This window comes from Rhizoctonia solani, chromosome 8 (assembly GCF_016906535.1).
Source record: "Rhizoctonia solani chromosome 8, complete sequence".
NCBI lineage: Eukaryota > Fungi > Basidiomycota > Agaricomycetes > Cantharellales > Ceratobasidiaceae > Rhizoctonia > Rhizoctonia solani.
In genome coordinates, this window is record NC_057377.1 from 2,117,469 (window position 1) to 2,132,961 (window position 15,493).

The window sequence follows — 15,493 nt, forward strand, 5'->3', positions numbered from 1 at the left end:
AACTGGTAGTATCTTGCCACCACCTGCCACATTCGTGGTTATTAACCTGTCTGTGGTGCAGGCCGCTACAGGTTGGAGCGAGCGCTATTTGGCAAAAGCTATTTGGTGATTTTTGCGTTGGCGCTCTGTTATATATGCAATGGCTGATGTAAATATTCAGGTGAAATCAATTATATGCGCATTATACAATCTAGTGTTGTTGTGGCTTGTTTATCAAGTCAACCCATCTCACATGTCATTCATAATATTTTGTACCCTCGGTTTTTCATCATATATACTAATGCATGTTTCCACCCCATATTCAAATACTATATACAAGTGTACCGCACAAAACAGAACTCTTAGCCAGCGCATAAAGCGCCATAAAGGAAATTAACGAAGCGTCTGATGCAGTGGCCCAGATGGCAATAGGCTGATAGTATAGTACACCCCTTCTCCCAGATGTTTGGTCTACAATTCATATTATAGAACAGCTTATGGATTATTTAATCTATATACAAGGTACCCAAAAGGCTACCCGGTTCAAACATACAACTGGGCCACTACCATTTTCTCTGAGGCTGTGCTCCCCGGTCAGGTGCTGGAACCACGCTCTGCTCATAGTATTGCCCGTGAGGCTTTCCAGTTTGACCGTTCAGTCTTCATTGCCAATGTTCATCAATTGCTAGGAGCAGCCCGTTCTGGCACCAGTGACCTTTGCTTCGACACGCTCTTATAGGCCACAACTGAAGCCTTTTAATATAGACAACATAGACGCTGGGTCAATGGTATTTTGATTAGCATCTAGTTGTTAGCGAGCTGAACTGGTTCCAGGTACAGGCTATCAAGGTTGACTACTCAATGCAAATAGGAGACAAGGTATGAGAAGCAATGTAATCAACGGATGACTAATAGAGTTGCTTTTGATAAACTTCATTCGTGCTGAGACAATGTGTATTCAAGTCCAGACAGCTCAGGCTTACAGGGCACAGGTTATGAGCTGAGGGAGCAAGAACGGAAGCCAGCATATCCTGAGCTTGCTAATGCAATTATCCATTTGGTTTGGTTCGGTTGGTTTGGTCAGTTGGTTCGGCTGGTTGGTTGGTTTGGCCATACACATATGGGACCTTGCGGAAGATAGCAAGCAAAGAGCTTAGATGCAATACTTAGCAGAGGTTTAGCTATGCTAGGTCCAGCCGACTACAATCTACTCGTAGTGGCGTACCAAGCGCAGGGTACTATTACAGGCGTCTGCTTCTTATCTCTCATTGAAATATGAAGTTGCTATTTGTAGCTTCATGTAACCCCCAATCCTTGATTCAAAGGGTTGCACCTTTTGGTGGCGTGACTGATAGCTTTGACGGGAGTAGATCATTTTACTTGCAACAAGTTTTGGAATGAGCACTGCGTATATTATACCCTATACTGCATATCAGCGTAGATACATAAGTTCAAGAGCGCCCACGGTATCAGGCACCCATCAACCATCCTCCACCGATTCAAGCCCTTGGCCGACCGGTTAGCTTACGTTTACGTCCCTTGCTACCTGAGGACGTGTTTGGGTCGGTGCTCGTGACTTCATCATACGGTTCCTTGCGTTTGGCCTTGATTCCCCCATCAAAGGCCAAGTTCCATGGTCGCAGCTGGCGAAGATTGTGCGCTGGCTGTCCCAGTTGGCCAGAGCTCCCGTGAGCGCTGGAGCAGCTCAAATTGATTGTCTTGGCACCTGCCTCAACGCTGAGACGTTCAGTCATCTGTCGAAGCTCTTCTTCCCATGTCAACACACACTGCTCCTCTCCTGGACGCAGTAGTCCCGGCCAAATTCCCGAACTTTGTGCTGGCCACCAGTCGGGGCGATAGTCATCTTGCAATAGTGGGCCTATTGAAGGTGCTCCAAAATATGCCAGGGCGGCGTTCCAAAATTTGGTGTAGGATTTATGAGGGAACCCCATTGCATACTCCCCCACGTAAGTAGTCATCCAGATGCATTGAGCTCTGTAAATAACCAATGAGATCCAAACATTTGTTTTAACTCATAAACATTGACTTACCCGCCTCAAAACCTTGTGTCATGGCGTACTTCCAATTTGAGCACATTATCAATATGTGCCCAAACCCAATCGAATCGGCCTTTGTTGTCGTACCATAGCCCCTGAGCATAAATTCCTTCCTGCCCGAGTAAGCTTGAGACCGCTCCCGTGACTTTCAAGCCTTGAAAGCGTTTTTCTTGCAGCAGTGGCTCAATGGAAGCCGGCGCACCATCAATCGTAAAGTCAAAAGCGCTGAGAATCCTTGCACGATCTAGGAGTGGGATACATTATGAACGTAATTGAATGAATGTACAATGAACTCACTCTTTGACGCCAGGTGACCAACAGCCCGTTCCGGATCCAACAGTTCGCCTTCCAATGCAGGAGATTGCCGGCAGTTTGATTTTCTCCAGTTACTCTGCTGATCGCGAACAAAAGATGTCATGATGCGTGGTGGTGAGTTTTACGAACAAACAAAGAACGCGTCACACGAGGCTTAATACAAAGATCACGTGACCATGTTGTCTAAAAAGGCCTCGCGTTTTTTTTTGGTTCCTTGCTTCCCGCACCACTACCTATCGTACACTTGTCTTACACACCATGTCGGCCAACACTCAGTCCAAAGCTCTTGTCAATCCATATGCGGGTTACAAGATTCAGCCCAAATTCATCACCCTTGATCCTGAGTCTCCTCAAGAGCTCTGCAAAGGGGAAGGTAAGAGCAAACAATTCAATTACTAAACGCAACTTATTTACTTTACCTTGTTTGCCTTACGTTGTTTGCTAGTGATTGCTCGTGCTCTAGACGGCTTCATGTTTCTCAAAGGGACCAAATACGCATACCCCCATCAAGGTGCTGATGCATATTGGTGGAGGGGTATCATTGCATTTGGATTTGTGACGCCGTTGTGCGGCTCTTTCAAATACTTCACGTGGTTGGGACATTGGGGAGCTGACTGGGAAGAGAAGCATTTAGAAACCATTATAATTACAAACATTGTCCATATATCCAAGGAAAGGAACATCAACTGGCGAAATGGGTAAGTTAATAATTACCCTAGCCTCCATATATACTCATCTATTGGCTGATACTTGTAAGGACGGAGGAAATACTCTGGATAGAAACAAAACATGGCTATAGCTACGCTTTGCTGGAGCCCGACGCGCAGTACGATGGGGGCTATTGGCGACCGGTAACGGAGTCTTGGGCAAGTACCTCGGCTGATGGTGTTTCAGCTAGTCCCGCCTTCAAACCACTGCCGTGGCATAGCCCAAGGCCTGCATGGTGGGACGCATTGGGAGACGAGCAATGGGAGTACCTTGTCAATACATACTGGAAGAGTGACGCTTCCGAGGCGTGGTCGGATTTGCCAACTGCTGATGATCAGTCGCAAGCAAACTTGGAAACCACGGTTGCCGCTTCATCCCTGCCGCCCCCGGAATATATCACTGTGGACTCCGGATCGTCAAGTGAGGAGGAACCAGCTGTGGTGCTTGTCCAGACCAAGCCGCCAGTTACCAAGGGCAAAAAACGAGTAAACCGGAAGAAGAAACAACAGGCCTCAAGTCGATCTGGTGCACGGTCGTCATCAAAGTCAAGCAAGAAAACGAAATACAAGAAGGTCAAGGTGACCGACGCTCCTGATTCTGGTGAGGAGAAGGTTACCACATCTGTGCGGGGGTCTCGGGGCGAGGCATCCAAATGGCCTTCCCAAGCACATTTGGGAAAGGGTAAGGCGCGCCAAGATCAAGATAGCAACCGGAAGCGAAGAGTGTACTCCGGTCAAGGAGAGGCTTCCACATCTCAGAAGAGAAGAGTCACAGAGCCGATTTATGTTGAATCTAGCTCAGACGAGGATGAAAAAACCGTGTCTTCACCGGCCTCAGGTAGAATTTCAATCATCACATATTAGTCTTTGCTCATTCTTTTTGATTGAACTTACAGACTTGCCATCTGCAAGTGAAGAGTTTTTGGAAATAGGGAATATTGATTCTCAAATGACCCTCCCCGGCAATTGTAAGCATAGTCATTCATTTTACAGATAATTCTTCTCAAGTCTTATTTGAGTGATATTGCCTCCAGCTGTCAGCCCGGCGCCGTTGCATAGGGTTTTGGAAAACTGATACACACTGGGTGCGATGACATGTCAATGTATCACATTCTTAAATAGCTTTCCTTTCTTAGTCCGTTGCATATTCATTGGAAAATCAGTGTTGCATATTATCTCAATACTACTAAATAGATCATCTTTCTAAATTCACTTAAGCATCCAACTTATGGTGGTCAGCTTCACATCAATCCTTAGCAAAATTCAAAATTAAGTCACGGTCATGAGAGGGTTTATCGAATTGCTCTTTACCCAGTTTAAAAACAACTGAGGACTTTTGAAGAGTTAACAGAAACCAAAACAGAGAAAGAGACTAAACTAATGTCAATCTAGGATGCTGTGTCAGATATGTAGGGAGCCGCTACTCACAGATTACGGCCATCAATGTGTGCTGGGAAAAGCCATTGGTTTAAGCATGTGTTAAACCTGTGTACTACCGTATGAGGATCTGATACTTGTATCTCTCTCTTGCTTACATCCTGTTATCATCTTTATCTGCGCTGGATATTCTCCACATTAGCCAAGAGCCTGGATCGGTTTGTTCTATGCCGCCCATTTGATTGGCCTTGGTTTTTACAAGATTCTTAGTGAATTACCTACTCACGTTGGTGAAGCACACAATTTACTGAAAATCGAGCCTAACAATGCTGAGAAACTCCAATGCCCTGTCCATGCTTTAAATTACCAAGTTTGGGAAGGAGATAAAGGAGTTGAAAGCATCTTCACTTTGCATGCCGGATCAATACCTGAGCTCACTCCTTACATTGAGCAATTCAGCTCTTGATAACTTGGAGCACACTTCCCGTTCCCCAAATACTTCTATGTCTTACTTTGGTCTTCAGTTACCCACTCCCCTCAACCTTTGTTTGCCAAAGGAGGCTTTAATGATGTAATTGACCATTAGGTCCTCAGTATACCGCTTTATCAATATCTAAAGAGTAACTGGAAAAGTACAATGTGAGGGAGGTGAATTTGAAAAAGAGTGTTTTTAAACAGGAGCAAGACCAACTGGTTTGTCTGGTGCCTTATTCACAGTGTATCAGAGTATAGAACATGAGCTCCAAGACAGGTGCCAAAGTAGTAAATAAAAACATGATTATGTAGTCACAAACAAGGGCCTGGCGCATAAAACCTAGAATCATTGAGTTTTCAGACATTATGATTCAAGTCCGGGGCTTCCTTGGGATTCCAAAATGAATCACATAAATAATTGCCCATAATTCCCTATGAGCAATGGCGGACGGCTGGATCTTAAATGATGCCTCGCCTTTCTTAGTTTGGGGGGTTATATAGACCCTGTTCACGTGACCTAGATCTGCATTGTTTGTCACGCGTGCTACGTGATTCCATTTTTTACAACCATAGTTCAACCGTTGCGCCATGTCTTTTCCAATTGTCTCCTCAGGTGTGTAGACGTATCTCTGCCCAGTGGCTATTTATGAGATTAAGAAATCAATGACATGTGCACAGAATTGATCAAGAAAACTGCCAGCTCACAGGTGTCAATGGGTGAGCCGAGACTGAATATAGTTGATCAAACTAGTGACCGCTGTTTTGATAGACTCTGAGGAAAAGATAATACAGAACGACGAGGTAAAGTCAAAATTATTTGATTGAGAACTCTCGCAAACAGCATGCAGTATTGTTACTTGTGCGAAGATGGCGGAAATTTGATCGACTGTTTCTGGTGCACAAACGCCTGTTGTTACACGTTGATCGGAAAGCAGGTTGACGACGCACAAGAGGAAACGGAGTCCTGCGTCTCAATCCCTCAGAGTATGCTGGATAAAGGGGATATTTTCCCATGTCCGCGGTGTGTGTCTGAGCGCGGCCTGACTTCAATCGGAGTATGTTGGCTTCTAAATTATCAAAGTGAGCTTATTAATTATTGTCTGTTCCCAGTATTTCATCAACCGAGGACACAAGGCGACAATGAGGGTAGCGCCGACATGCTCATTGATACTGGTGATATATCACCTCAAGGTATTCCAACATTTGGCAGAATCGCTGTGGCGCCAACTGCATGCTGCCTTGGCGGCTTTTCACGTCACCGTGGCCGCTGAAACGCGGCTTATACACAAAGAATTCAGAGAAGGCAAGTCAGCACACTTGCTTGACAAGTAGGTAACACTGTACTTTGATTTATTGGTCAAACTGATTGACCTTCTACTCAATGTAGGATAGACGCAAATCGCCCTTTCCACCTTGCCATTGTTTTTCTCACTGAAGGAGATCCGCAAGGTGGATGGTGGCATACTTCTCAACACGGCAATCAGAAGAGCTCGAGCGTCGGAGAAGATCAATTTCTCGAGACGTGCCTACATACGTTGAGAAAGATTGCCCGAAGAGCATTGACTGCTCGCGTTTTTGGTGTGTCCTGCGGGTTTAACCTGCAAACTAAAGGCTCTCTGAATAGGATTAAGGAGTATCTGCAGCGGTAAGTACGCATGTAAACAAACGTTACAATTCTGATTGCTAGTCTTTAGTACTGCCTTCACGTCTATTGTGCTCCCAAGCACTTGCTCCCTGCTCATGTGCGAGTATCTGTACATGTTGCCAGAAATCTTTGTCAACCTGTATTACTTTGGTGCTGGCTTGGATCGAACGCTGTTCGGCGTATGGGGAAGATCTAAAGAAGCCCGCATTCATACTGGACTGGTGATCATGGATAGGGCCGAGCAGAAGCTGCCGCTCAACGTCCGGCAGGTTCAGTATGCGCCTATAGCTTTACGACCGCTGGGTGTACAGCTACCCGCGGCTCGAGCCATATGCGGATGCTCGGAGAACCTGCAAACCGACTGGGCGTTTAAGAAGCAGCTTCCTAACGGGCCTGAGATTATATTTATTTATCGTTCCAGATGCTGCGGAATGGAGCTACAAGTTGGAATATTCCCTGGCTCGCGGAAACAACTGGTTTATCATGAGGTTACATTCATGTCGGAGGTTTGGGACACGAACAAGCGTCTTTTTGGGTTTCATCCGTTAAGAAACGTTCGCATGAAGCTATTGGTGAGCACGGCAAACACTTTACTATTCTCACAATCTGAATTGTAGCTGTAGCCGCCGAATGAAGGGAAAAAACCTCACCTGGTAGACATTGGTCAGATGTGGACCAAGGCGGGGTCACAAGCGTTGGCTGCTGAATCCAGTATGAATGTAGCTGAGTAATGTATTGCATCATAATAATGTAGGCTACTGTGTAAGTAATTACATGAGCTCGAAAGTACACTTTCTCTTCCCCCCAGATTCACAAAAGTGGTTTCATTTAATTCGTTATATGGGTTTGGGTAAGTGCAATGAAGCATTGAAAAACTGTGTCTTAAGATGGAAGGTATGACTTGACAGTTTAGAAATACGAGCCTCAAACACGACGGCAGGCTTACTGTCCAACACTGTGGATTATTTATATTTATGGATTTAATCAAAATGACTGAGTTTCAATTGAGAGAGCCCGGGTGCTCAAGTATCCACTTTCACAATTGTCACTTTATGATTACATCACTTATCGGAACTTGCTTCGGCACGCTGAACAGGTGCTCAGGTATTACCAGGCACATACGGTTACCAAAAGTGGCAACCAATATGTGCCATGTTGTCGAGAGGTCCAACAGGGTGTAACAACGTGTGAGATAAGCAGCATCGTTCAGTATTTAGTGGTAGTATATGATTACAGCTCTTTCTTGTCAACCGAAACAATCAGATCAAGCTTTAAAAAATGCACTGCAGCTAAAGGAGACATCGCAAGTTATCACTTTGTTGTTTCTGGTATAGGTCGAGTTAGCTAGAACCAGTGCGATTAAAACCTATCACGCACTAGTAACTTGATGGTCATTAAAGAGCTTGGGCTTCTCGCCCGAAGTGAGCCCCTTGGAAACACTGCTTGAGCCGTTCGGCGTCAAGAAAGCTAATCAACTGAGGTCAGCACGACGTTCAAAACAAAGTTCGCTAGCGTAACTGAACGTCTTTACTTACTGGTGGGTTTGTCATCCTCATCATCCGAGTAGATGATCGGAGGTACTGGTATGATGGTAGTGGTGAGCATATCGTACACGCACAATGGAGTAATACTTACGCTGTTCTCGAGGGGCTTTACCCCCAGTGGATTTTCTAACGGTCGTGTGCTTTCCCATGATGAGCTGTCGTGGAGGGAAAGAGGCAACGAAGTGGGATGGAAAGCAACAAAAGGTCATTCTTGGCGCGGCGCCTAGAGAAGGGTTCAACAGGGTCTTCCTTTTCAATGACGAGCCCAATGACGCAGCCAGCTGTCAACATCATGCTTATCACGTGATTGTGTTATGTATATAACAATCACGTGCTGATGATGTTCGTTCAACCGAACTTCCACCACCTCCCCTCCTCCCACCTCCCGCCTCCCGTCCCGCCGTGTATTCCGCCCCCACCTCCTCGTACTGCCTTCGCCACATGCCCATTTGGGCTTTGCCCCGTGATGCTCATTTGTGAGCCACAACTGCGTGTGGTTGTTGCGCGTCGTTCCTCAGCTTCGTTACTGCTGTTCCCCGCGTCGTACTCGTAGCCGCGCAGTCCTGTCTCGGGCTTTGCCCTGCGTTACTCGTTCACGGGTCGCCTGGACGTGCGGTGAAAGGTGCAGCCTGCGATCCCTACCTTTCGATCCCTGCTAGCCTGACTTCGACTTCACCGAACTCGGACCCATCGTCATCCATGGGCTCTGCCCAGGCGTACTGCTCATTTATGAGCCGCCGACGTGGGAACTTGTTCGTATGGTGGCCTCCTTCTAACGACCAATCATGGCGAGGGCGTTACTTCTTCAGATGTTTATTGGAAGGGCGAGAACTCTCGGTGCGCCCCTAGTTTTTGACTCTCATTGTTGCTAATCTACGTGGGCGCGCACCTACTGAAGTACCCCCTGCGCGATTGGCTTTGCCGGAAGGTCTATACTCATTAATGAGTTGACCAGTGCGGGGGGTGCTGCCTCCTCGCGCGGGGGGATTCAGTCGAGAATGTGTGTTGTATGGGATCTAACTCGCTCGTTTGCGCGTCGTTCGTTGCCGGCTCTGCCCGACCCATGCCCCCTTGTGGGATGGTCTCAACGCTGACCGCAGGCGAGCAGTTCCGTATGGGAATATGTCACCGTTTCATCTGCTTGTTTGAAGGGCTGCTTCAACGGGCTATGTTACTGTCACTGCGGCTCTGACGGCTGCGCGTTGGTACCAAATAGGCTCTGCCTCCAACCAAAATCCTCATTTAGTGAGGGGTTGTCCCAACGCGTTTTATGCTCTCATGCCCGGTCGTGAGTCCACAGCGACTTTGAGGTGACATTTAGTAGTCCCTGCTCACACTCCTCTCCTATTGCTCTACATTTCATAGATCGTTATTGCCTGTGGTGGCTGATGTGCGCATCTTGTTGGGCTCTGCCCCAGCCATTCCTCAATTGTGGGGGGCTGATGATGCCGTCAGCTGCCATTGTTACAGGGTACCCGTCCATGCCGCGTGCTTAGGAAGTAGGCTTTGCCTCAACAGATGCTCCTTTAGGAGCTTGTCTCCTGAGTACATTGGTTCTTCGTGATGGCTTTACTTCTTAGTACACCTCGCAATTTGAGACAATATTTGAGCTCTGCTCTTGGCTTGTGCTCATTCATGAGTGGCCATCAATTGTCTCAACTTGTTCGTTGTTGTTGGTCACCCAGGTACGCACAGCTCCCCCGCTCCTCAATTATGTATTATTTTGGGGCATTTATTTTTATCTTTGTGGCCGGAAAACATGCATTGGCGAACCGATATCGGGGCCATGCATATAACTGGTCACATTGTATAAGAATAAATGTCTTGAACTGTTTTGTATTGGAAGCATAATATCATTACTATATTCTATTTGTTTAAGTTAATCAATATCCGTATATACTAATTGACACACTCTCATTCCGGTCAAGATGAGATGGAATAACGCAAACTCGTAAGGAGTGGATTAAGTTAAACCTTAGCAAGCTGATTAAGCCATCTCAATCCTAAAGTAGGCGTTGTCCATCAACTACCACCTAGGTGGGGCCTATCGCTTCTTTTCGGCGCTTAGGCCGTTTTTCGTACGAAATGCTAGCTTTCTTGCCTCACAGAGCGAATTTGAGTGATCGGGAAAGACAGTTCTCCTTGTTTATTGACCACGTATACATACATACATATAAATCATATTTTTATACACCTCTGTTGTGACCCCACACTCGTTTAATTGTTGGCGTTTAGGCTGACACGTGAGGAAAAACCGAGCAGCCACACACAAACACTGACTAAAGGAGTCTGCGGTCTTCACCCGACACAGCTTACAGCCACTCTGCTTCAATGACAGCCAGTAAAAAGAGAAAACACCAAAATTCTGGTCTGATCAAAGCTAGAGCAGCTGTGAGTGGGAACCTTCATTTATCTAAGTTAATTACTTAAATCTTTATTCAGAGAAAAGCAAAACACAGCTGTGAAAATAACGAGCCCGCGGACTCGGTTAGTCAGCTTACACGTGCGCTGCCACCTCGCTCGAATTCGCTCTGCGAGGCAAGAAAGCAAGAATTTCGTACGAAAAACGGCCTAAGCGCCGAAAAAAAGCGATAGGCCCCACCCAGGTGGTGGTCAATGGATGCTGCCTCCTTTAACTCGCCGACCTTGCCAATGGCCTGTTAGCATTGTTTGTTACCACTTGGCTCTCTGGTGAGTTTAATGATAACGATGTCTAAAGTCACTACCACGCCTGGGTTAAAACATTCCCACTTAATGTACAAAATTTTGCTAGGTTACATGATTATATATAATGTCAGGTTAAAACAAGAGTTGTCTCTCAATAGCTTCTTATTAGTAGTGTGTCTTACGCACGTGTTTTAACAACTTATGCAAATTACTATCTCATTCTTGTTATCTTATCACTGAAAGTAGACAAATGTTGTGATTGAGTATATTAAAATCATATTAATCAAAAAAGTCTGGTAAATTACAAAAAGTATGGAACAATTGCGGCATAGACCCCGTTTACTTTCACCAAGATACCCTTCATGTCTTCCTGAGGCAGAGGCCACTTCTGTCTACATGCTCGGCATATGGCTTTAACCTCAACGTCGCAGAGCTGTTTACCTGATTTGCCGTTGTGATCCACTTTCCAGATCTTTTTCCGGCGCTGGTTCTCGCCTTCCGATGAGCACGGGCATACACTCAACAGGCTTGGTAACGGTCTCCCCAAAGGCCGGCTTTGGAAAGGCGCGTATAGCCACATCTCTGCAGCATGCCCATTGCTCATGAACAGAAGATCTGAGTGACTCGGTGCAATGCTGTCCCTGAGCCAACTCAGACGTAGCGTCTTTTGGGCCGCATCGGGCTCTTCAGCTAAAGCCTTTGTGGCCTTGTTCAACCAATTGAACATGTAGACCGGCAACAATTTTTTGTTAAGGCATGCAATCAGGGTTCGTTGTTCTTCGTCCCTGCCAGTTTAAAGTTTAATTTACATGAGGGTTTGAAAACGTTAGGTTTACTCACTCGTTCACCCAATCTTGAAGCATTGACACCGTGGTCGGGCTCATCATAGGATGACCGCAGGCAAAGAAAAACACCGAGGTCAGGCTGGCACCATTGACTGCCGTTCGTGCCACTGGTAGTGTTAATTGCAGCAGCTAAAGTGTATGTTAGCCTTAAATCAAAAGTCTCATAACACCACACTGGAGCCTACATTAAGAGGAGGCACAGCTTCGGAGTCGTCTAGTTGGTACCCCTGATCTCCTGTCAATCCATGTGTAATGAACACCACCATAAATTGAAAAGATCCTGCTTCCCATTGCCTAATAAACGTCAGAGACATTATAAAATTCAAATGCAAAGTTCAATCTCGCTCAAATTGACTTACAACTGAGCTGTGACATCGCTCCTGTCTTGCAAGTGCTGTAGTCGCACGGAAAAGCCTTGAAACTATTCATGTAAAACATGATGCTTAGTAGTATCGCTGGGATATTTGGTACCATCTCTTACCTCCCATCCCAGCTGTTTCCAAAGCCCGCTGGTCATGGTTATCAAGTGTTGCGTCTGAGGCCAGAACTCCTGCAGATAGTAGACAACCATAGCCAGACGAGGCCATTTGCTGGTTTGAAGCTCAACCGAGTCTCGGCATATAGGCTTCACAAAATGCTATGCCTCTGTCAGTTTATAATGTTGCTGCGGCTGAGCATCACGCACCGGGTACAAACCATCCTTATGATGGTCCCAACAATCTGGGCACACGAATGATTCCTTCGCATCTTCAATGCTTCTGGTTCCCTCCTGAGAAAAGAAGTCGAAGATAAGGCACGCGTCGTGGTACGCAAAATCATCATCGCCAGAGCCTGACTCCTCCGGATCATTGTCTTCGCTGTCGTTGTCTACTTGACGGTGGCAGTACAGTGCTGAACATTCCGTGCACCTAGCCAGATATTCCGTAATCGAGCAGCCGCAATTCCCACATAGCTGCCCCTCGTACAAGGTCTCCTTTTCCGTCTGGCGGACGGATACATCCCTTCGAAGTAGCTAGTAACAACGTTAGATAAGCCTTTAGTAAAGCTCCGAGAGCTTACCTCAAACCACAAGTCGCTATCGGCTAGTCTGGGTGGGGCCGAGCCATAGGCTTCCATGGCGGCCATCTATAACGTATTCAAGGTGAGATCATTGTTTTTCTGTCACTATCTCTCAATGACGTACCTGTTCCATCGCCCGCAAAATTTCCCCAAACGTAAGATTGAGATCGCCTTCCAGCTGGAAATCGATATAGTCGTACTTGGTACCAGGCAATGGCACTTCGCTCAGGCAGATAACTGCGCCAGCTCTGCTATGCACAGAGTCGGCGAAAGCGTGGACCAAATGAAGAACTTCCGGATCCTGGGGCGGTGGGCCCACGAGCAAAAACAGGTAAGCTTCCCCGTCGTAGAACTGGGGAGTCGACTCCGTCTGCGTGAGCTCAGTGTGCTTCTTCATCCTTCGTCTGGACCTGAGCGCTGGCTGAGTTGAAGGACCGCTGTCATCGGAATCCTTGCTATCGCTGATCACTATCACCTCAGGCTTCTCGACAATCTTCTCCTTGCCTTTGCCGCGTGCATGTTTCGATCGGCTAACCTTGCTGCCTTCCCAAGCGGAGTCATCGACATAGTCCCCAGTTGGGTCATTGTAGTCGGGAATCTCCACCGGAATAAATGATAGTGCCACGCGGGACTGAACACTTGGCCGCAATGATCGGGTTTTGTTGTTTCCGCTTCGACGCAGCTTATTATCCTTGAGGTCTGTACCATTCCAAGTCAGGATCCGGCGGCCATGCAACATAACATCAAAATAAACGTCAATAACTAACCTTTTCTTGTGCAGTCTTTGCAGATTCGCGGATCATCCCCACTTGGCTTGAGATTAGGCGGGTTTGTGAAGATGTCGTCGAGTTCCTTGGTTGCGGCCTCACCCAGACCTTGACACGAGGATGTCAAGCAGCGGAGACGACTGTTGTCTCCATAAAGACCGGTAACCTTTGCGGCCACGTTGGCAGACCATCTACCTTCAAGGCCGTCAATGCTCGCGGTCACGCATCCGGCAAGGCTGTTGGCGCTAGCAAGTCGCTCCAGATAGTCAATGTACCTGTTGCAATTGGCTGAGCGCGCCTTGATTCTTCGAAGGGCCATGACACGATTGTATCTGGCAAGATGATCTTCGGACAGATTCATGACGTCCTGGGTTGCATTTCTGATCATGTCCCAGTAGCTATTGCCAGAGCCCCCTTCAGCCGTCTGATGGAGCATCTTTGTGGCACAAGCGTTGTATCTCAATATTATTACGTATCAATCTGCACACCTGAAAAAAAACTCACAGCAAGTCCACTTCCAGCCATCGCCGCGTCACCCGACATGACAAATACATTCCTAGTGCTTGCGATGCCTTGCACAAGCTCTTCAAACAGCGCCGAGTGCCTCATCGGACTAACGCGCCTCAACATTGCGGCGTCCCTCGAAGCCGAAGTAACAAAGGCGGCGCTGGATGATGCAGTGTTCTGGTTGGAGGACATTTTTATAGTATGTAGTACTGGGGTAACAAATAGATTGATTTGCTTGATGTTCGCGTGGACGAATGTAGGTGGCAGGCAGAAAATCACGATCACGTGACTCTTTTGACAGGACACGTTGAGGCAGAATTTGCAAAGCTCATCAACAAGACGTATAGTGTAAGACCCTATGTTGAAGGCTCGAATAAGACTTTTTACTTCAAGCTCACTTAGCGTCGCCATGTCAATATCGAAGCAGTCATGCACCAACAAGCAACTATCTCTTTGGCAAAATCATATCACACAGGATTTATTCGACGGCTTAAAAACTTGCCCAAATGGCTCCAAAGAGGCGGTTCGAAATGCACCCATTCCTGACGAAAGCTTGCGCCGCCGCAAAAGAAAGTCTGGTCGCGAACGGCTGGCAAAGACTGAGAATGATATGATACGAAAAATGCTGGATGCAGTTACCAAAGCCTTGAACAATACCAGTAAGCCGTTTTGAGGATTTGCTGCCCTACAGTTTTGACATGCGTTTTCTTTGATTCACTTGCAGTTCAACTAGACTTCTATCTCTCAGAATTTGAGCTACAGCGTACAAGGGGCATCGGCGTTCACACAGCTGGTGTATTTAAAGGGCTTGACAAGCATCCCATACGCTTAACCCGTAGTGGTGGACCAGCGGTTTTGACCGATAAGGCCGGGATACCCATTTTATGGTATTTCCCGGATTTCATTGGGAAGGGTTTGCAGGTATGCATTTTTTGTGACTTTTAGTAACGTGATGACTGGACTTGAGATCTACTTAGACAAACCTCATGAGGACTGTTGCCTCGCTGGCAGGCGTATATCGACCAGCTCCAGACAGTGAGATATGCGATCGCAGGACAACCTTACCACAGCTGGTTCAAGATGATCCGCACTCATCAAAGGCGCATTATGCAACGAGAAGCCAGACTTCAAGAGCGGCTTTGCATATGCCTGAGGACCCTGAAGTGCATCCAACAAGTCAAGAAGAGCCGATTGACTTCTCACCATGTACTATGGAAGAGCCGGCATATGTGCAAGACAATCAGCTGGTACCGCCGGCTTACGAGGAGGTCGACGGTGAAATCACTATTGCAGGGCATTATACTCCCTTGCTCAGCTTACATCAAAATTCAGACTCCGTTCCAGACGACCAGGGGTCCGCGCTTGCAGATTTGTCCCCCTTCGCCTACTATCTCTCCCCTGGATGGTCTCAAACAGGAATGCAATACGTGAGTAGCTCAAACTCAGATTCAACTTAGTTCTGGTACTAGGTTAGGTAGGTTAGGTTAGGTTAGGTTAGGTTAGGTTAGGTTAGGTTAGGTTTAGGTTAGGTTAGGTTAGGTTAGGTTAGG

At 46.9% G+C, this 15,493-nt stretch overlaps 4 protein-coding genes across 4 annotated transcripts; 1 reads left to right on the top strand and 3 right to left on the bottom strand.

Moving 5' to 3' along the window:
- Positions 1-1,478: 1,478 nt before the first annotated feature.
- Positions 1,479-2,454, bottom strand: RhiXN_10093 (uncharacterized protein; the record flags this gene model as incomplete). The annotated part of the gene is made up of 3 exons (XM_043329909.1): positions 1,479-1,974; positions 2,043-2,280; positions 2,334-2,454. 3 exons carry the CDS (start codon positions 2,452-2,454, stop codon positions 1,479-1,481), a joined length of 855 nt encoding a protein of 284 aa, XP_043182743.1.
- Positions 2,455-2,609: 155 nt separating this feature from the next.
- RhiXN_10094 (ATPase) lies at positions 2,610-7,285 on the top strand (the record flags this gene model as incomplete). The annotated part of the gene is made up of 9 exons (XM_043329910.1): positions 2,610-2,724; positions 2,797-3,049; positions 3,109-3,896; positions 3,955-4,026; positions 5,777-5,964; positions 6,020-6,237; positions 6,297-6,554; positions 6,604-7,126; positions 7,178-7,285. The coding sequence occupies 9 exons, from the start codon at positions 2,610-2,612 to the stop codon at positions 7,283-7,285; spliced, it is 2,523 nt and encodes an 840-aa protein (XP_043182744.1).
- A 580-nt stretch (positions 7,286-7,865) lies between these two features.
- RhiXN_10095 (uncharacterized protein) lies at positions 7,866-8,307 on the bottom strand (the record flags this gene model as incomplete). The annotated part of the gene is made up of 4 exons (XM_043329911.1): positions 7,866-7,879; positions 7,932-8,021; positions 8,090-8,134; positions 8,190-8,307. 4 exons carry the CDS (start codon positions 8,305-8,307, stop codon positions 7,866-7,868), a joined length of 267 nt encoding a protein of 88 aa, XP_043182745.1.
- A 2,759-nt stretch (positions 8,308-11,066) lies between these two features.
- RhiXN_10096 (Hydrocephalus-inducing protein) lies at positions 11,067-14,135 on the bottom strand (the record flags this gene model as incomplete). Its single annotated transcript, XM_043329912.1, has 11 exons — positions 11,067-11,550; positions 11,606-11,739; positions 11,796-11,904; positions 11,970-12,031; positions 12,092-12,247; positions 12,296-12,518; positions 12,576-12,622; positions 12,670-12,735; positions 12,794-13,368; positions 13,437-13,872; positions 13,941-14,135. 11 exons carry the CDS (start codon positions 14,133-14,135, stop codon positions 11,067-11,069), a joined length of 2,487 nt encoding a protein of 828 aa, XP_043182746.1.
- Positions 14,136-15,493: the final 1,358 nt, after the last annotated feature.